Genomic DNA, 21,748 nt, shown 5'->3' with positions numbered 1-21,748 from the left:
TGTTTACGGTAATCCAGTGCCAAAATATGCTCTTGTAATGTTAAAGTATTTTTCTTAAATTGGTAAGTCATACCGCTAAAGAAAAAGATGATAGAAATTTAATTACAGATGTAGCTAGTGCTGGCAGATTATGACAATGAAGACTAAATTAAGTTGGCTTCTTACCTCTACCTTGATCGCTCTGTTATGGGCTTCCCCTCTTCTCACTACTTATCCTGGTAGTTACTGTCTCTTGCCTTCACTTTTGCTAATGGAAATGAAACTGTCTATTCTTGTATGGTAAGCACCTTTAGTTTCCTTATCCCTTTTTCGGACGTTACTTTATAATGGTTCCAAAAATTTCACCCCCATCCCAGGCCAGGTCTCGTACTAGGTCGCCTTAATTTTACGAGAAATATCCCAGAATTAAGAACTCCCCAGAAAAAATCTGGATATAGTGCATACAGAAAGTAAGTGGTTAGGATTTGCCTGCCAACTTGCATGTTTGACAGACCAGCAGACCTGTGAGGATAATTTTTTTCTTACCGGTCTGGATATTTTACTCCAGGATAACAGTATGGTGGTTCATTAAGCGTTTAAATGTTTTTAACTAATACCGCAATAAACGTAGGTTCATCTACCTTTTCTCGAAGCCCATGTAGGTATAGGGAGATGAACACTATTGCATTTTTCAATGACTGCATTAGTGTCCATTTCCCGAAGGTTGACGGCAGTTGTTTGCCTTCTTGATACATGTGGGTAGTAGGAAAGCCCTTTGACGAGTTGCCTCGTAAACTCTACCGTGACGCTCACTTTAAACGTGGCGGCTGATTGTTAGTTCGTTCCTAAACGTGGCTGCGGATTGTTAGTTCGTTCCTAAACGTGGCCGTGGATTGTTAGTTCGTTCCTAAACGTGGCGGCGGATTTAGTTCGTTCCTAAACGTGGCGGCGGATTGTTTGTTCCTAAACGTGGCGGCGGATTGTTGGTTCGTTCCTAAACGTGGCGGCGGATTGTTAGTTCGTTCCTAAACGTGGCGGCGGATTGTTAGTGCGTTCCTGAACGTGGCGGCGGATTGTTAGTGCGTTCCTAAACGTGGCGGCGGATTGTTAGTGCGTTCCTAAACGTGGCGGCGGATTGTTAGTGCGTTCCTAAACGTGGCGGCGGATTGTTAGTGCGTTCCTAAACGTGGCGGCGGATTGTTAGTGCGTTCCTAAACGTGGCGGCGGATTGTTAGTGCGTTCCTAAACGTGGCGGCGGATTGTTAGTGCGTTCCTAAACGTGGCGGCGGATTGTTAGTGCGTTCCTAAACGTGGCGGCGGATTGTTAGTGCGTTCCTAAACGTGGCGGCGGATTGTTAGTGCGTTCCTAAACGTGGCGGCGGATTGTTAGTGCGTTCCTAAACGTGGCGGCGGATTGTTCGTGCCTAGGGATAGGGGCCTGATCTGGGGAAGTACCCTACACCCGCACAGGGTTCTTTCCTAACAAAGAATTCAACACTTTCATTAGTATAAATAGTGGATATTTCCCAATTTTTTTTTCCCGTTAAATTTGCTGACATTGCCGATGACACGAAACTAATTATGGATGTCTATGGAATGTGAAAAATACTTATAATTGGCTTACTTTGCCATTATTATTAATGTGAATTAGTCACAAGTTTAAATTTACACTAGTAAAGTCAACTTAAACGTCATATGAATATTTAAATCGGTAAATAATAAAATAGTTCTAGTGCTTTATAAATACACAAACGTGAATGTGGAACGCAATTTGTGCTTAGTAGTTTTTCCTTTCCTGATGTCTGGATGATAGGGATGTAAAATGTTAGTTGTGTACAGAATGTTATTGTCAGAGTACGCACTTCTTAAACCTTGAAGGTAAATGGACTTAAAAAAAAAAACCAGTATACTGGAAGTAGTTACGTGCCAAGCTTGAAACTTTGTCGCTTAAGAGTGCCTTAGGAATTGAAAAAAAAAAATTGCGTAAAATCACTTAACGTGGTAACTTGAAAGGGAAAGGAAGATCTTGGTGAATAGTGCCGCAGAAGGTAGTCTTCAGATAGGTTAATATCCGCTAAATTACTAACATTTTGTTAGTGGACAAACTGAATGCAGTTGTTCCCTTGATCAGGAATCTGAATTAGGCTTCAGGGAAATACCAAATCTGTTGTGACAGAGTTAATTTGAAATTCTGTACGTGACGGAAGAATGACCATAACCAGTTCTGTTTCTTTGAGGGGCAAATGTATTTGGGCCTAGCCAGCAGAGTTGCTTTTCTGAAACTTAAGTTTTATAAGAGTCCTAAAATTTTAAGGACCGATAAGACCTGCACATTGCATGGCAATCTTAATTCAGATATCACGGAAACGTTAAGACTGTAAATCTCACAACGACTGGGAAATCAGAGGTAAATTGGTTTTGATCAGAGAAAGGAGAGGGTACGGTAAATTTAGTCCCTCAGCATTAAACCTCTCCTCTCCCCTTCCCTTTCCCTCCCCTGCTTGAAGGAGTTTAATGCAGATTAAAGATGAGCTGTTTCCAGGGAAGTATTCAGTGATATGAATCTAGAAGGTATAAGGATACCTACAATATGGATGAAAGGACAGATATTAACAGGACATCTTTGATATTTTTCTGATCTGGGACCTTGGTCGCTTGAAATGACTAGTTCCAGGACCGAAACAAATTCAGTAAAATGACAGTGCTAGTCACAGCATTATGCCTGGTGAGCGCCCCGACATAATGCCGTGACGAAAATCAGTCCTACATACAGGGGCACTTTTTTCGTCATTGTATTATGCCGGGTAGCAGCCGTTACCACTGTCATGGTCTGCCGCCACACTCCACGGTGACTCCTCAGTGCTCACCCCTCAAGGAAGGTTCCTTGATGTTGGTGAGGGGCTCTTGATTTAGGGAATTGGATCTGTGCTCCAGTTCCCCGAATTAAGCCTGAATGCCTTCCACATCCCCCCCAGGCGCTGTATAATCCTCCGGGTTTAGCGCTTCCCCCTTAATTATAATAATAATCCTCAGTGCTCATGTGGCTGCCATGGTGAGAGGAAGTGTTGCACTTTTGTCACATCTGCCCCATCTTTTGTCCAGTGTTCCCTTTGGTTTTTGGGGCTATGCATGTTTATGGGTAAAAGGAAGCCTTTAACACCTGAAACTATAGCTCAAATCATAGGGCTTCACAAAGTTGGGCACCAGAGGAAAGAAATAGTGGACAATGTTGGTGTGAGAGCGTTCAGTGAGGAACTGGGTGCAGCGATTCAAGGCTGATGGCGGTGTCTAGTTACCGTCTGCCAAACCTCGAAGAAGACATTTGTTCGTACCTTAACTGTTGAAGAAGCAGTTAGTGTACACCTAAGGTAACTGCTAGAGAATTGAAAGAAAACCCACATCTGAGGTGTCTGTAAGAACTGTTAACAGACGTGTCAGAACTGGGCTACAGTAGTCACCGCCAGGTTAAGAAACCGATCCTCTCCAAGCCACAGAAGAAACGTAGGCTGGATTATGCAAAGAAATTTCTTCACTGGAATACTCTACAATGGTCTGAAGTACTTCGGAGTGATGAAGCAACCTTCAGTCACCTGTAACCGTGGGCGACACGTGTACCAGCCCAGAGGTAGTAACTCGCTAGACCCACACTACACCTTTGGGACCACCAGACACTCATGGTTTGGGGGGGTGTTGCAGTGCTTAATGTTGAACTCATTGTGCTTCCCCAAAAAAACAGTATATGAACCAGTATAACTACCTGGAGTTGTGTGACAATTTACCCGAGGCATTTGACAAGTGGGGGCTACGGTTTTTATGCAGGACGGTGCACTTGTCATACCATAAAATCTGTAGTTCAGTGGCTTAAGGACTGTGAAGTGAGGTTCTTCACAGGCCAGGCAATTCCCCAGACCTAAACCCTATTGAGAACCTCTGGTCAGTAGTGAAACTAAGTTTACTGGGCAAGGATATCGGTTCCATCCTTTGGCTGGAGGCTGCTCTACATGAGGCATGGAATAATATACCTTCCCAAACCCTCAAGAATGAGTCTTCCTACACGGCTGAGGGACGTGATTAAATGTAAATGACGCAGCCCCAATTATTTAAACCTCGTTGTGCAAATGTGTATATTATAATCTTTCATGGTACTTGTTTGTGCTTTGGTACGTGTGGGGGGGGAGGGGTGGCATAATGCCGTGACTAGCGCGCACTCCTTTCATCCATATTCAGTGGTATACGTGCTATTTTTAGATGCTTCTATAATTTTTTTTCAGCATTTATATAAACCAGTTTTTTTTTTTTTTCGAGTAATCCACACTTAGAAGAACCTGAACCATTATAGTCACAACTGAGGCGAGAAAAGGTAAAGACCCCGGTCACGGGCGTGGTTTTTAATACATTGAAGAGCACGTAGACTGTCTAGAGGCCAGTCTGGCGATTTGGTCTGGACAGCCAGATTAATAAGGGTGTAGTGCATGTAGTATTTAGTGCTGTTAATATACTTGGATAAAACTTGCACAGTACTTACAAAATTTTAATAACTGATTGCGTAGAATTTTTCCCCAATTAGTTTAGTGTACACGTCTTAGATGGTGCCAGAAATCTAGTAATAAGAAATTGGCGTATTGTACAAAATTTCCTCTCCTCTGTTGACTAAAAACAAATATGAAGCAGATGTAGTGACTCAATTTAATAATAGAAACACTTAACCCGTTACTAATTCTTTTTTCTCTATAATGTCCATAAATGCGTAAGACTTAATTTTTTAAAGTCAGTATCAGATGTGTAAAATTAAGCAAAGACCTGTTTACTAAATTTCACTAAGGCACTAAAATCAAACTTGAGATCTTTATTAAATATTAAAATTCAGGGAAATCTACAATCACGCATCTCTACCTTCAGTCCGCAGGTCGCCTCCCAGCCCTTTACCCTTTCCCTTCCTTTCCTCCTTGTAGAAACGATGGGTTCCTCTGTAGTAGGACTACTGCTTTGTGCGGGAACTAAAACCTGTTAAATGTTTTGCTCTCTGGCTGGATTGCCGGTCTTGTCATTCGCTATAAGATGGCTTAAAAACTTTCTTCAGTGTATATTTATCTTTCGTGTTTAGTTGATATTCAATCTGTTTCAGTTGAAATTAAGGCCTGGTCTGAGAAGAGGCCACCGGGGGGGGGGGTGTTCTCTGACCCATTACCATGCATATACTTAAAGTAGCTTCACCATTTAAAGACGAGTTCGTCCCAGGATTGCTTTATAAAGACTAGTCAACCCAGGTATCCTTTCTGCTTCTTAATACGTAAATGTTATTCAGCTTCAGATGGGGATGGAGGTCAAATGAAACTCAAGCTAAACTTTAAATTTGCCCTTTGGCTTTAGGATGTGGATCTCTCTTCAGTAGTATCCTAAACCGCTATTCATTCTGAAGCGACCGACGTGGTAAGTCCTGCTACGTAATTCTCATGAAGGCAGATAAGACTGTTGAAGGCAAAAAATGTATAACCATTGTAATGGAAATGTGAATGTGTGCCGATAACTATGCAAGAATAGCAGGAGACTATAGTAGATATGGTATGGTGAAACAGCGCAGCTGATTATAAGGATTACTAGAATATACTTTAATACGGTAAGTGGAGTGGCATTTGTTGACTTAGTCCGTTATAGGCCAGGATAGAAACGTCATTACGTATATTTACGAAGTGTAGCTTTAAATAGTATATAGGTTACTCTAGCCATCATTAACTTTGTTTAAACAAATCATAACCGTGTTTCGTAAATTAGTATGGCCGAAATAGCCCATTTCCTCCCTCTGCCCGGGAAGCTAAATGAAAGTATTCTACTAGATAGTATGTATTCTCAAACACGGTGTATAAAAATTGAAAAAGTAATTATGTCAGTAATTACCATGAAAATTATACCGGATCTGTGTATTAACGTGAAGCTCTGCCATTAACTTAATATATGCATGTTTTTACACTTCAGATGTAAAGTCAATGGTATGTCAGTTCAGAATGGTCAAACAAACCTATTAAGTTGTTACCCCTTAAGATCGAGTTAATGGGTTGTAGGGTAGAGTAAGAAGACAGGTTGTGCGGAGAGCAGCGGCCACTGGGATTTGATCAATAGCGAGGACGCAGCTTCCACTATCCCCCTTCTCTTTAACGGGGGTACCCTGAAACTAGTGAGGTGCTCTTGATTTAAAGATTTGGAGGTAACCTCTCCTTGGATCAAAATTGGTTGCTTGCCCTTTCCAAGGCGCAGTCTGAATCTTATGGGCTCGACCCTCTAAGTGAATATAAAATACCCCTTCTGGTGGTGGTTGTGGAGGAGGAGGGGAAAGCAAGAGTTGAGAGACGTGGCAAGGGTTGTCATAGTGAACAGGAGTGTAGGGAAATGTTAAGGTACGAGAGGCTGGTATAGGTGAGGGTTGTGGTAGAGGCAGAGGTCAGTGAAGGATGTGGGAGGACGTTGCACAACTGGGTTACTGGCACACACAGGCCTGTAGGAGGGATAGATTGGTTGGTTGGTTCGTTCGTTCCAGTCAAGGTTAAGTGTTGTTTTTCTGTAATGCAAGGAGCTAGGATTATTGAAAGTGCCTTAACACTAGTAAAGGAATCTTGAGCCAAGGAGTTCCGCTAACTTTTTCAGTTTTAGCCCGATGCTTCACGACCGTAGTGCTGCATTTCCTGTACGTGAATATACTACAAGCTGACTCGCTGAAAACAAACTGCAATGAGGACCCACTGTGTTGCACCTTGAATATCACGTTGGGGCGCCCAGTCCTAGTTCGCAAATTAGGAAAACTAGTTTCTTTTAAATGTACTTTATGACGAACGTTAGAATAGGGGGGTGAGGTTCATTGCTGCCTCTGGGTTCGAAAAGTTGAAAGTTTTAATTCTCATAAGTTGTGCAGGCCGCCGCAGTGGGTCTGCAGCTCGTCTGCAATATTAATCCATTCTTAAATTAAATCCAGCACCTAATTTGCTCTGCATTCGGGATACTCTATAGTTAAGATTTTTCTTATTGGGTAGGATTTGCGTAGAAATTAAAATTAGTACCAGGTGCGGAACTTGGCATTAATTTTGTATCGTCTAGAAAACTTGAAAAGAATAAAGGTGCTGAGAGCCAAGTTTGCACTAATGGCGAAGCATGTTAAAAGTAGTTCGAACACAATTGTCCCTGATTGAAAGTCGTAGTTCCTACAGGAATACAGACGCCTAACAGCAACGTTGTATTTTGAAAGTTTCGCTCTTATGAGTTTTTGTAAAGCTTCTCTTGGATAGAAACATTGTCCCGATAAAGACCTGTTCTGCTACATGGCTCTTGAAGACTGTTGCTGAAGCAGATTGCTTCACCCACTCCTGTCTTTCATGAGCAAACTTAATACATCATACAGGTTCGCGAGAGATCTTGCTTGTTTCATACATGGATGATGATTGTATAATGAATTTTAATAAAGTGATTACTGGGTACCTTGTACTTACAGATAAACACGCATGAAAATTTAAGATAAGCCTTGAAGGAAACCACTAAACTACCACGACATTTTTGATCAGCGAGGTTGTGATGGCTGCAGATAGCTATAACCAGACCGGTGAGGCTGTCAACAGGGAAGACACTGGAGATAGCCAGGCTGCGTGATTGGGTAAAACTCTAGAAACAGGTGAATGTCGGATGGAACAAGCTAGTGATCATGAAGGGGGGACGTGACACTGTGGGTGTGGTGGGCGGGTGTGTGCGTGTTGGGATGCTGTGGGCGGGCGACGCATGAGTGCTGGTGGCTGGGATGGCAGACGTGGTGAGAGGTGGATGGCCTCTGTCTCTGGGGGCCGCCTCCTCCTCCAGGGGTAGTGGTGCACGCGCCGCAGGGCCCTGCTGCTCCTGCCTTTTAATGAACTTTGCAACTCTGCATTCACAATCTAACTAGCTTGCAGCTGCAAACTTTTGATGCTACATTTTTAATAGGGTAAACTATCCTTTCACTGAAGCAGTTGTGGTCGCGTTTTCTAGTGATTATACCGACCGATGATTATTGAAAAGACAAATTGCCTTTCCCACTCCCCCCCCCCCTTCCCATTCGCAGGCTCTCCAGACTACGGAAGGAAGTAGGGGGGACTCGTCCCCAACTTGTGGGGTTCGTCAATATTACTGTGGGACGCAGTGTGATGGCTACTGTAGCAGTCTTTGCTACCTCCTGCTGTGAGCAACTTGTTAGATCACTTTGTACACTGCTTTCTCACTTAACATCACTATCTTCTACATCTTTCCTTCAACTGAGCGAGATCACATGCTACCCCTCTCCCTTCTCTTACAACCGTGCCTGTTAGAATGTGTTCTTATGATGTAAGGATACATGTTTAGTAATGGTTCTAAGTCTTCCCTGCTGCCCGGTCTCTGATCAGACTTAATAATAGCTAAGGGAACTACTAATTGTAGACAGAGCAGGTATAATAAATTTAAGTTTACGTCATCTTGCATGTTAATGCGACGAAGAGATACCCCGTAATTTTGTCAGTGCAGAACTTTGAACAGGCTCCATTTCCTACTTGTATGGCGACAGTAGCTCTCCCGTGACACTTGGAGAGGGTTTAGGGTGTCAACACCCCCGCGACCCGGTCTGTGACCAGGCCTCGTAGTAAGGTCAGGTTAGATAAGGTTAAGTTAGATTAGGTGAAGCACATCGGCACATACATACAGGGAAACTCGTAGGTAATGAGAAGTTAGGTTAATATCTTGTATACACTCCATACCCATCCTGTGGACAGTAGTCGGATTAGTGGCACATAATGCATCCTGAGACTTTACATCAACACTACAGAGTCACATAATGGGTCCAGGGATAGTTGAACCAACATTATAGTACAAAAAGTCACAACTAAATGTTGTGTTGTCGTAATATATATGAACTTAGTTATTCTGACGTCAAACCATTACATTAATCGGTGGCACGAACCGCTACCCTGCTGACCACCATAATTATCACGTCTAATATTTAATGCAATATATGGAGCTGAACTTCAATAGTTCAAACACAGATTTACACAGGCACGCGTAAACATGCCTGTTTAAGTATTCTTTTTTGTGGAGCATTTGAAGACTCATTTAACAGGGAGTATCTTCAAAGATGATCACAGGAGACTCGCATTAGCTGAATAAGTGGTGCGCGCATTTGGTAAACTTAATGATCACAATGATATGGTAAACATGAGGAAATTAAATCTTCATCAGAGTACAAAACAAATTCTGGCCACAAAATAGAGCGAAACACCAACGTCAAAGACCTGGGAGTGATCATGTCGGAGGATCTCACCTTCAAGGACCATAACATTGTATCAATCGCATCTGCTAGAAAAATGACAGGATGGATAATGAGAACCTTCAAAACTAGGGAGGCCAAGCCCATGATGACACTCTTCAGGTCACTTGTTCTATCTAGGCTGGAATATTGCTGCACACTAACAGCACCTTTCAAGGCAGGTGAAATTGCCGACCTAGAAAATGTACAGAGAACTTTCACGGCGCGCATAACGGAAATAAAACACCTCAATTATTGGGAGCGCTTGAGGTTCCTAAACCTGTATTCCCTGGAACGCAGGAGGGAGAGATACATGATTATATACACCTGGAAAATCCTAGAGGGACTAGTACCGAACTTGCACACGAAAATCACTCACTACGAAAGCAAAAGACTTGGCAGACGATGCACCATCCCCCCAATGAAAAGCAGGGGTGTCACTAGCACGTTAAGAGACCATACAATAAGTGTCAGGGGCCCGAGACTGTTCAACTGCCTCCCAGCACACATAAGGGGGATTACCAACAGACCCCTGGCAGTCTTCAAGCTGGCACTGGACAAGCACCTAAAGTCAGTTCCGGATCAGCCGGGCTGTGGCTCGTACGTTGGTTTGCGTGCAGCCAGCAGCAACAGCCTGGTTGATCAGGCTCTGATCCACCAGGAGGCCTGGTCACAGACCGGGCCGCGGGGGCGTGGACCCCCGGAACTCTCTCCAGGTAAACTCCAGGTAATGATCACAAATACTAGTCTGTGAGAGGAGGGGAAGGGGAAAAGCACAGGATATTAAATGCAGGCAGACCGTCCCATAAAACTAAAGGAGCACAAAAAAGACCTAGACAGAGCAGACTACCAGTCGTTGAGAGGAAAATAACGCAAATGCATCATTCCAGGAAAATGACGGGTGGGTTTATAAGAATTTTCTGGATTATAGGAGTTTGCTGAGCCAAGCGGATTCTTTGCAGATCACTTGTACAGTTGCTTCTAGAATATACAGTTCTGTGTTCATAGCTGCTTTAAAGGCAGCAGGGATCGGTTGGAAAACTATTTCGCTGCCCGCATAATGAATAAAGCGCCATCAGCTAATGCTTCAATGCCCTTGGAAGACATGCACCAATAATGAGTATATACTCGACCATTGGAGTGGCAGCAGATAAGATGTATTGCGCTGAACTTCGACCTCCAACTACCAGATATACAGTACCAGGTTGATAGCATGTAAACCTGTAGCCGTTGCCAGCAAGAACCTGGTTGGCCAAGCAATCAGTAGTCTGGCCTCAGGCTGGGCTTAGGAACAGAACTCGGCCAGTTATTGTGTGCTTCAACAGTCCTGTAGAATCCCGTACACGATCTACTGGGCCTGTATGTATGCAGCACCAACAGGAAGCTCTCCTGATGAATGTATTTGATATTAGTCCAGAAAGTTTGACTTGACATGCAGGAAACAAACTACAAAGCACGGAGGGAAATCACCAATGGAACCAGTTATAACATTGAAGGTACCTTAGACTCGATAGGACTCATGAGAGGACAGGGGACAAGGGGGGGGGGCATATATTAAAATTAGATATACACAATCTCCATTTGTAAAATTAAAATGAGCATTTTCAGTGGTAAAAAAAAAATGCTGCATAGTTATAGGAGGAATGAAGAACTGTTCGGTATACAGAATGTAGGCAGCCCATATCAGTTAATGGAAAAAGTAAGACTTGGGGTTAATTGTCAGAGGATCTGTCCTTTTGGATAACACAAATGCTAGAAAAATAACAGGCTGGATTATGAGAATTTAAAAAAAAAAAGCACCAGGGATGGTACATTTTAAATCATAGATAACTGGCAAACCCTTTTTCAGCAAGAATAGTCACACTGCGACCGAACAGGAAAGGGAGAGGGAGGGGAAGAAAGATCTAACAATTATTTTCTTGCTTGTAAGTGTTCGTGCCCCACGTGACCTGTTGCGTGCTGCCCGACTGTACAGGGCGCTTTAACAGTTTGCTCGGCTAGGTCTCGTTAATATTAAAATCTGAAGTTCATATATAGTGTAATAAAGAATAGCTGCAAATATGAAATGTGCTGCAAAGACTGATATATACAGCATTGAGACCAAAACCGGTTTAACTTGGTAATGAGAGCGTGTGAAGTCTAAGATGGCAGGTAAGCGCCGAGTGGCAGGTGTTAGTGGAGGCACCCACCGCCGACCCATTGACCCACACTAGGGTGCAACCTGTCGCCAAAATAGGACTAGTTTTTACACTAGTACATTTATGCTTTATCTAAACTACAGAAAATTAGTCTGTTACATTAACGTGATTTTTTTTTTTATATTATACGTATTAAGCATACTTTTTTATATACAGTGCGTGCCAGTTTCCTCTTCATGTAGGCAAACTACCTTCCCGAGCCCATGGCCAAATAGAATGCTAAACTCTTCGTCGTACACCCGTCTCCCAGCTCAAGATAAGATTTCGTCATTCCATCCTATGTAAAAGAATGACAGAACACCTAGTAGCTCTGCATTACTTTAAAATAAGTTTAATGCATCGCAAATAACTATCCCATAGTGGGAAAGCTGTTTATAGTGTCATATTCCATCACACAGTGGTTGCTTGTATAAAATGAAATCTGTCTGCCTGAGCAGGAAACTTCAGTAATATGATGGGACTGTCAAGTATTCCTTTATGGCAGTGGTTCCCAAACTTTTTCAGCTTGTTACCCAATTTAACATGCCACATAAAGCATGTTACCCCTTTCACAAAATGTTGTTATTATTGATATATATGGCTAAACGTGAACGTATACAGCCTCGCATACTCTGCTAATCCTAGCAAAACCATTGAAAACGTAAGAACCACACATACATTATATATAAAATTAATAATAGCTACAAACTCACAGTAACAGTGGGTAAATACTAACTATATACTGCACAGGGCAGTACACATACATACCAGCTTATGTCTACCTCGGCTGATGCTCACAGATAAACTGACAGTGTGAAATAGAGGCAGCCTCAGGAAGTGAGTGACGCGTACTGGACAGGTCGATCTGGGCTACTGAGTGACTTTTGTCCTGAAGCATACTTGTCAAAATACTTTTGGGTTTCCACACACTTTGCTATATATTTCTTCTTTTCTAATACTGTATATTAGTTTTTGATGTTTATTGTTATTTGGTTTAACTTTATTACTTACTTATAATAGGTTTACTTTACAACTTTATATACTAAGACAAAGTTAACAATAATCCTCATACCGGGTACCGCATTGTTTTCTTGATTTTCAGAATTCATAACTTTTTTTCTGTCACCCCTTCATTACCCCCCAAAAATGGTTAAATTACCCCCAGGGGGTAATTTACCCCCAGTTTGGGAACCACTGCTTTATGGGTTTATGGCGGCAGCTCAAGTTTACCTCCAGCAGGGCTGCATTTATTATCACAGGGGAATAACCCCCTCCCCTAGCAGTGAGGTGCAGTCTCTCGCTGTGAGGAGGCTGTAGTTGGGGAGGTAGCAACTGCTACCAGCAGTGAGGTGCAGCCCAGCACCTGCTACAAGTGGCGAGTGGTTCACAGTAATGGGAGGCGCATCAGAGTAAGGAAAGTTAAGAGTGAAGATCTGAAGGTAGGAAATCGCTTCTGTTCTTCAGGATGAATGTACTTCAGTGGCCAGTGAAGGTAAGGGTACTACTGCCCCTGCTAATGGAGGTAAGCGCATTCTTGTGGTTGGTGACTCTCAGGTAAGATATATTGACCGTGCTTTTTGTAATAGGAATAAGATGATGAGAGATAGTGCGCTTCCCTGGAGCTGGTGTTGGGGACAGTCAACAGGCTGGATAATATCATGTCAGGTAATGGGAACAAGCCCATTATGTCTCAGTGCTGGTGGAAATGATATTGGGAAGGGTAGGAGAGAAGAGCTGCTAGTTAAGTACAGGTCAGCTATAGATTTCATTAAGTCTAAGGGAGGGATCCCAATCATATGTAGCATCTTGCCTAGAAGGGGAGTAGGAAATGAATGGTTGTCTAGGGCAATTGGTGTAAATTGCTGGCTAGACAGATACTGCAAGGAACTTGCAATCCCATTCATTGACAACTGGAACAACTTTTATGGCAAACATATGTATGCAAGGGATGGGGTACATCTCTCTGGGGCAGGGGTGGTAGCACTTGCAGACTCGATTGAGGTCATTGGTGAAATGCCTATGATTTTAAACTGATGGAAGATAGAGGTATGGGTGTGTGTGGGGAAACAAGCAGGTTGCAACACTAGGGTTGGAGACAGTAAATGTATAAAAGGCATTCAGCATGAAGTTATAAATAAAGACAATAGATCAGGTCAGCAAACAAAGGGGGACAGCAGAGGGCAGCAAGGGACTAGCTCCCTTAAGGTTTACTATACTAATAGCAGGAGTGTAAGAAATAAGATAGATGAACTAAGATTAATTGCAAGTGCAGGAAACATATTATTGCTATAACAGACCTGGCTCAATCTGAAAGATAGAGATGCGCCCTCTGAATGTCACATACAAGGCTATAAATTATTCCACACTGACAGGGTCAACAGGAAAGGTGGTGGAGTAGCGATGTATGTCAGAGACAATTTAAATTGTTGTTAGACAAGATATTAAATTAGAAGCGTCAGCCACTGAATCTGTTTGGTTACAGCTTCTCGAGGGCCGAGAAAAACTAATTTTGGGTGTGATTTACAGGGCCCCAAATCTTGATAGGGAGTGCAGTAAACTTCTATGGGACGAAATTCGTAAGGCATCTACATACGAAAATGTTGTGCTAATGGGAGATTTCAACTACAGACAGATTGACTGGAGCAATTTGACAGGAAATTGTCAGGTGACTTTCTTGATACGATCCAGGATTGTTTTTTAAAACAGTTTGTGACAGAGCCAACTAGGGGAAATAACCTCCTTGACTTGGTTCTTGCCAGTAGGGAAACACTAATTAATAATCTTGAGGTTAATGATGAGCTTGGGGAAAGTGATCACAAATCACTCAGTTTTAATATATCATGGAATTCCCCTAATAATGGCAATCAAGTCTCTGTCCTTACTTTCGCTTGGCTGATTTCATAGGACTGAAAAATTACTTAGGTGGGCTGAACTGGAATGACCTGACTAAGGGTCAGGTAGGTGGTGATGGTTGCCGATATGCTTTCCAGGGCATCGTTCTAGCTGCTCAGTCAAATTATGTTCCAAATAGGGAAATCAGATCAAACAAAAATGATCCTAAATGGATGAACAATAGATTAAAATATCTGATTGGTCAAAAGAGAGGCATATATAGGCAAATCAAAAGAGGAGAGGGGCAATTAAGAAATCGATATATTCAGTTAGAGAGAAATAAAAAAGGGAATTAGAAAAGCAAAAAGAGATTATGAGGTTAAAGTTGCAAGAGAATCGAAGACTAACCCAAAAGGATTCTTTCAGGTATACAGAAGTAAGATCAGGGACAAGATAGGCCCACTCAAAAGTTCCTCGGGTCAGCTCACTGACAGTGATAAGGAAATGTGTAGAATTTTTAACACATACTTCCTCTCAGTTTTTACACAGGAGGATACCAGTGATATTCCAGTAATGATAAATTATGTAGAACAGGACGATAATAAACTGTGCACGATTAGGGTCACAAGTGACATGGTCCTTAGGAAAATAGATAAATTAAAACCTAACAAATCCCCAGGCCCTGATGAACTGTATGCAAGGGTTCTAAAGGAATGTAAAGAGGAGCTTAGCACACCTTTGGTTAATCTTTTCAACATATCACTACAAAGTGGCATGATGCCAGATAAGTGGAAAATGGCAAATGTGATACCTATTTTCAAAACAGGTGACAGGTCCTTAGCTTCGAACTATAGACCAACAAGCCTAACCTCCATAGTGGGAAAATTTATGGAATCAATAATTGCCGAGGCAGTTCGTAGCCACCTTGAAAAGCATAAATTAATCAACGAATCTCAGCATGGTTTTACAAAGGGGCGTTCCTGCCTTACGAATTTATTAACTTTCTTCACTAAGGTATTTGAGGAGGTAGATCATGGTAATGAATATGATAGTGTATATGGACTTCAGTAAGGCTTTCGACAGGGTCCCACATCAGAGACTATTGAGGAAAATTAAGGCACATGGAATAGGAGAAATTTTTTCCTGGATAGAGGCATGGTTGACAAATAGGCAGCAGAGAGTTTGCATAAATGGGGAGAAATCAGTGGGGAAGCGTCACGAGCGGTGTTCCACAGGGGTCAGTGTTGGGCCCCCTGCTGTTCACAATCTACATAAACGACATAGATGAGGGCATAAAGAGCGACATCGGCAAGTTTGCCGATGACACCAAAATAGGCCGTCGAATTCATTCTGACGAGAACATTCGAGCACTCCAGGAAGATTTGAATAGACTGATGCAGTGGTCGGAGAAGTGGCAGATGCAGTTTAATATAGACAAATGCAAAGTTCTAAATGTTGGACAGGACAATAACCATGCCACATATAAACTAAATAATGTAGATCTTAATATTACGGATTGCGAAAAAGATTTAGGAGTTCTGGTTAGCAGTAATCTGAAACCTAGACAACAGTGCATAAGTGTTCGCAATAAAGCTAATAGAATCCTTGGCTTCATATCAAGAAGCATAAATAATAGGAGTCCTCAGGTTGTTCTTCAACTCTATACATCCTTGGTTAGGCCTCATTTAGATTATGCTGCACAGTTTTGGTCACCGTATTACAGAATGGATATAAATGCTCTGGAAAACGTACAAAGGAGGATGACAAAGTTGATCCCATGTATTAGAAACCTTCCCTATGAGGATAGACTAAGGGCCCTGAATCTGCACTCTAGAAAGACGTAGAATTAGGGGGGATATGATTGAGGTGTATAAATGGAAGACAGGAATAAATAAAGGGGATGTAAATAGTGTGCTGAAAATATCTAGCATAGACAGGACTCGCAGCAATGGTTTTAAGTTGGAAAAATTCAGATTCAGGAAGGATATAGGAAAGTACTGGTTTGGTAATAGTTGTGGATGAGTGGAACAAACTCCCGGGTACAGTTATAGAGGCCAGAACGTTGTGTAGCTTTAAAAATAGGTTGGATAAATACATGAGTGGATGTGGGTGGGTGTGAGTTGGACCTGATAGCTTGTGCTACCAGGTCGGTTGCCGTGTTCCTCCCTTAAGTCAATGTGACCTGACCTGACCTGACTAGGTTGGGTGCATTGGCTTAAGCCGGTAGGAGACTTGGACCTGCCTCGCATGGGCCAGTAGGCCTTCTGCAGTGTTCCTTCGTTCTTATGTTCTTATATCACGAAGTCGTTTTTTCCGGGAAATGTAATACCCTGGACCAAAGCGGTGGTGGCATGGTCCATGCATACTTAAGTTTGTATAACAGGGCCACAGGAGGGAGTGAATCTGGAAGATGGTGGGACCAAGAGCCAAGTATTAACTCCTGCAACCACGCATACCTGGAGGGCATTCCCAGGGTCAATACCCCTGCGGCCCGGTCCATGACCAGGCCAGGTGGGGAAGCTCTAACCCATACTCTCAGGCCAGTCATGGTAGTAGGCAGATACATATTGGTAGGCACACGTTTGCGCGCACATACACACAAACTTGGTATGCATACATATATACATAATGAAGGATTGTGTGTAGGGGGGGAGGACGTTGAACACCTGGGATAAATAAATAAAGTTTCTAACATTACTTAAACCCATATAGCAAGTTTGTCTACAGCATTAGTAGTAAAGAATGGTTCTTGTACACAAGTAGAATAATTTATTTGGAAGAGCCGGGAATGTTAAGATATCAGAACTGTTGTGGTGAAGACGGCGTTTGTGAGTCACTTCACTCCACTGCCCCTCTTTTAACACTTTCTGCTGCAGTGCTGTGAGCACTGTTAGGTATCATATTTTGTCAACGAGTGAAGGACTGTCCCCTTAGTGTTAGATCTAAACGTGGATGTAGAAGTCTTTCAGAGAAGGCTCAAAGAAAGTAATAACGGTATAAAGATGGTGGGCGGTGGTGGTGAGAGGTTGCCAACGCTTGGTAGTGAGGGCGGGGCTGCATCAGTTTTAAGTCTGCGCGACGCCCGGGTGGACGTGTGCTTTAACTAGCATACGTTTCTAGACCTTTCCTGGAATCTCTGAAGACCTCATCAACTTGCTCTTGATTTATATACTACCTGAGCTTCGCGGTTTAAGTCTCTTCCAGGCGGAGTGGAGAGGGATTTAGATTTGTAGATTGCGTTTTGTAACAACATTCAACGTTGTTTAAATCTAAGTGTAGTTAAGCGATTGACAGTAATACCAGTGTTTAGTTACCACCATGGTCAGGTAGTTAACGGTTCTCTACTTACCTGTGACCTTGTGTACCTGTATCTTTTTGTTTATTGGCATAAAACTTGCTATGCATTTTCAACGCAATTTGTTGCATTGAAGTCGTTGACCAAGTGGATTCGCGTGTAATTTCTAATGCTGGGATGTTACCGTGACCTCTACTTCTGTATATTGGAATGTAACACGTGCCAGTAAAACACGTGTGGGTTCAATGGTACTCGAAAAGGTCCTAAGAGTGAAATATGAAATAGCCCATCTATTTTGTACGGACTGTATACATCATTACGGGTATAAACTTTGGGTTGGTGCATATTTATAAATGGTAATAGCATATTAAAACTCCATATTTCGTACTGTAGTAAAGTAAAACTTAAACCTTTCGTTGCCAGTACTCCTATTTTAATTCATTCAGACTCGCAAAATCGTAATAACACGATTGCAAACTAGTTACAGAACAGGTGGGACTCGAACCCATGGCAAGGTAGTCTTAAAACTCGCAGGCCCACTAGTGTATTTACCACTGAATGAATCTTAACCACTAGTTTATGCTTTCCTAGCACGTTGTGCTGAGCCTGATACGTGCCATGGGTTCGATCCCCACCCGTTGTGTTATCAGTACTTATTCGTATAACTTTGTTAAATAAGTTGAAGAATACCAGACATTACTGCGCAAGTTCCCTTTAGTCTAGATCCGGTTTCTTCTGATTCTCCTTAATGCGTCTTGGTCCAGGAAGTGGCGAAAGATGGAGGCAGTGACTGTACTACCTAAATCCCTCTGTTGAGTTTCCTTGATGTTGGCGAGAAGCTCTTGAGCCAAGGAATAAGACTCTTGTTTTCCCCTTACGTGATTGCCTCCCATTCCCAGGGTGTTGTATGAGCCTTAGGAGTTAGCGCTTCCCTAAAGTTGTAATGTACCACCTGAAATAAAATGCAATTGATGTTTATTTGAGGATAGTGGCAGAGGGTGATGTTGGATCTTAAGTACATCAAACTAGCATTAACCGCCAAGTAAGCATGGTTCTTGCTCAAACATTACAAGATATGTATCGGGGTAGCAACAGAATGTGGTATCTAATTTAGATTAAAAAGTGTTAACGTGTAGCACGTGAGCAGTGACAACAGTCTCGTTGAGTACCGAGCGCCCAAGCTGCTGACGTGAGCTTAGGCTCTTCCTGGGATAAATTGCCTTGAATATGAAAGGGAGTCATGTTGACATTGTCAACACGACATATTTTGGATCATTGTTGATTAAAATAAAGATGTAGATGATGGCAACATAATTGGGTAATCCTGGAAATTCAGTGCCCAGAAATTCAAATTGTATGATTTTTTTTTTTCAGCTGAATGACCTTATCGCCCCCTCTCATACCAAACTTGGTAATGTTGCTTTCAGTGCAGGTGTTGTGGTGAAGGCCAATAGTAAATGGGAGTTATTTTTTCTCCCCATAAGTTGGGTATTTTAAAAATGTTGAGCATGGGTTAGTGTAATTTAAGGTAATTTTCCTGCATTGAGGAGAGGTAAATATTTAGTTATACCGTAGGTGGTGGCTTCAGATTAAATATAATGTTTTGTATAGTATTGTGCTTTAAGAATTTAATAATCGCATAAATATTAATCTAGTTCTGTATAAGAACACTGAATCCTAACCATAGTTTTACTCTTTTACACCATTTTTTTTTTCTCCCGCAAAAATAGGGCGGCACCAAAAATTAACCAGGGTGTGATGACTAGGTCAGCAGGCTTCCAGCAGGAAAGTTGTCAGTCGCAGGAAACTCGTTTGTTATATACTCCTTCAACAGATAGATGTCTTGCCAGAAGCATTTGGACATGTGGGCACATTGCCCTCTGAACTGTAACATCCCCCATCAAGTGCTGTTTCCACTTCTAGAATTCAGTCATTGCTTGGAGATAGTTTGGGGGGTCAATGCCTCATTGGCTTGATCCCAAGTTACTCTTCCCAGTAAGAGTTAATGATTACTTAATAAGTTAGCATAATTTAGTGTGGCTTTCATTGTGCTTAGTACAGATGTGTTAACTGAAGATACTTTTGGGCGTTGGTGCCCCACATCCTGGTCCTAGACCAGGCTTCCTGGTGGATCAAGCCCTGATCATCTAGCCTGTTACTAAAATTGGGTGAAAAAAGGTAGCAGTACATGATAGGGGAGAACTCCTGGGTTGAGGCATAAGTGACCAATAAGCAAGATTCCATCAAATACGAAAAATGACTGGATACATCTTCAGTGGTTTGCCCAGGATCAGTATTAGGACCCATAATCAGTCTGCAGAAATGACCTGGCATGTAAACAAATGCAAGCTCTAATCCTAGCTAAAGAAAATAGCTATGGAACTTGTAAGCTAAATTTTACAGTAATCTTAGTCAAACTAAATGGAGAAACTTCTGGTTAGCCAAAATTTAAAGCAAAGATGACGTGGCGTAAAGTTCACAATAAAACAAGAAGTACATTAGGCCCCCCACTCCTATATCCACGGGGGGGATGCATTCCAAGACATACTGTGGATACCAAAACTGCCCATAGCAAACCCTATACGTACAACCTCTCCTCGCTTTACGAGGGAGTTCAGATACTAAGAAACGCAGGTAAGCGAATTCGTTGCTAAGCAAGGGGCACTATAATGGTAGTAGGTTTGTCAACCAATTTAGATGGTTTTAATGTCACCTTTACACCATTTATAACATTTTTAGTGTATTTTTAAGTTTATACAGCAGTGTACTGTATATTAAACAATAAAGGAATTCAGCTCTAATATACATTTAGGTATGCATACGTACTCCTTTACCGTCGACTCTTAAATCTGAGTTGTCGGTAAATGAGTATCACTGAGGAGAGGCTGTAGATACGTAACTTGTACACTTATGTATGTACGTATGATAAAATTTAATTGATGAATTATGCACAATAAGCATAGAATTGTCACTTTCACTGATGGGAAGTACTTCACAGCTTAGACTTTGAAGAACTGTCAGTATCACTGTTTGTACTTGGGGGGGGGGGGGCATTAAGCATGGTAAACGGAAACGGCAGAAACCGAATCCACAGGTATGGAGGTTCTGCTATGTAAGCAAATCCAAAGATTTTCAACATTATTATGGAGGGGTAAACTGTGTGGAATGGGGGGTAGGTACTTTTGCCATACAGTTGGAGAGCTTTCTAAAACCATTGATAAGGTTTTTCATATTGCTCAACCTTGACTACCTGATCATGGCATTACAGTATACTTGTAATACCTTGCAGAGTTAATCACCCTCCTGGTGGAGAGACCCAGTTGAACAATGAAGTTGGACCAGAAAACTTAACAGTTAGGCAAGTCTTCTAATTTTTGTAACTTGATAAATATGCTAAATGAGGTTATTTGTAGCCTAAAGATAATACATAAGCATATTACTCTTGCAGGGTGCTGAAACCTCCTGGTGGTGGGTCATCTATCTCCTTTGGAGAAGACGAGGACGCTAGGCCCAGGCCGAAGACTCTTCCCCAGCAGCAAGCTCCACAGGAAAACTCCCCTAAAGCAGACACAAATGGTACGGCCTCCCCTCAGTGTGAGAATGATGCTGCTGCCACAAAGGAAAATAATCCATTGGCTGCTACCAATGGGTCTGCTACTAATGGCTCACCCTCTGTTGGTTCCAACAGTGGTAGGTCCTCTAATTGTGCAACTACTCCAACTTCTGCAAAAAAATTAGATACACAGAGCCGCCTCTTCGGAGATGATCCAGGCAACGATACCACCCCTAGTCGCAAAGTGAGGGATCACCAACGAAGCAACATCTTCTCAGACGAGCCAGTGACAAAGCCTAGTGGAAGTGCCAATGGGCCCCGGGCAGGTATGCAGTATTTAAGAATGGCCAGCTGGGATTTTACTAAAATATCTTGACTTATTTGGGTGATTTTTTTATACATTGAATGTATGGGCTATTAACATGTTGGCAAACTGCATTCTTAGCATTTAACTCTTCATAAATAGCTTTTGAAAAATATTAGCACTTACAAAATCTGTTGTGTAATACATAAACAGTTTATAGCAGTGGGATACAATTTTTTTTCTTTTTAACTACCTTTATCCTATTCTAATTTTTCCTTAATCCTTCAGAAATGGCTTCAATTTTTGGTTCTTCAGTTTTTTT

At 42.1% G+C, this 21,748-nt stretch overlaps 1 protein-coding gene across 11 annotated transcripts in view; it reads left to right on the top strand.

The window, feature by feature from the left end:
- The window catches only part of LOC128704066 (microtubule-associated protein Jupiter), a 97,490-nt gene that overhangs the window by 61,211 nt on the left and 14,531 nt on the right, over positions 1–21,748 (top strand). For 7 of the 11 annotated variants that reach the window (XM_053799067.2, XM_053799075.2, XM_053799072.2 and 4 more), the window contains exons 2-3: positions 20,859–20,927; positions 21,018–21,448. In XM_053799067.2, coding sequence (XP_053655042.1) covers positions 20,859–20,927; positions 21,018–21,448 — 500 coding nt within the window. Of the gene's footprint in view, positions 1–17,329; positions 17,601–17,951; positions 18,612–20,858; positions 20,928–21,017; positions 21,449–21,748 lie in introns of those variants that run through there. The other 4 variants (XM_053799074.2, XM_053799073.2, XM_053799071.2 and 1 more) reach the window with 3 other exon arrangements.

The sequence above is a fragment of the Cherax quadricarinatus genome, chromosome 66 (genome assembly GCF_038502225.1).
Source record: "Cherax quadricarinatus isolate ZL_2023a chromosome 66, ASM3850222v1, whole genome shotgun sequence".
In the NCBI taxonomy this organism is placed as follows: domain Eukaryota; kingdom Metazoa; phylum Arthropoda; class Malacostraca; order Decapoda; family Parastacidae; genus Cherax; species Cherax quadricarinatus.
Note: the sequence above shows the minus strand (reverse complement) of the source record. Positions and strands in the feature narration are given on the sequence as shown.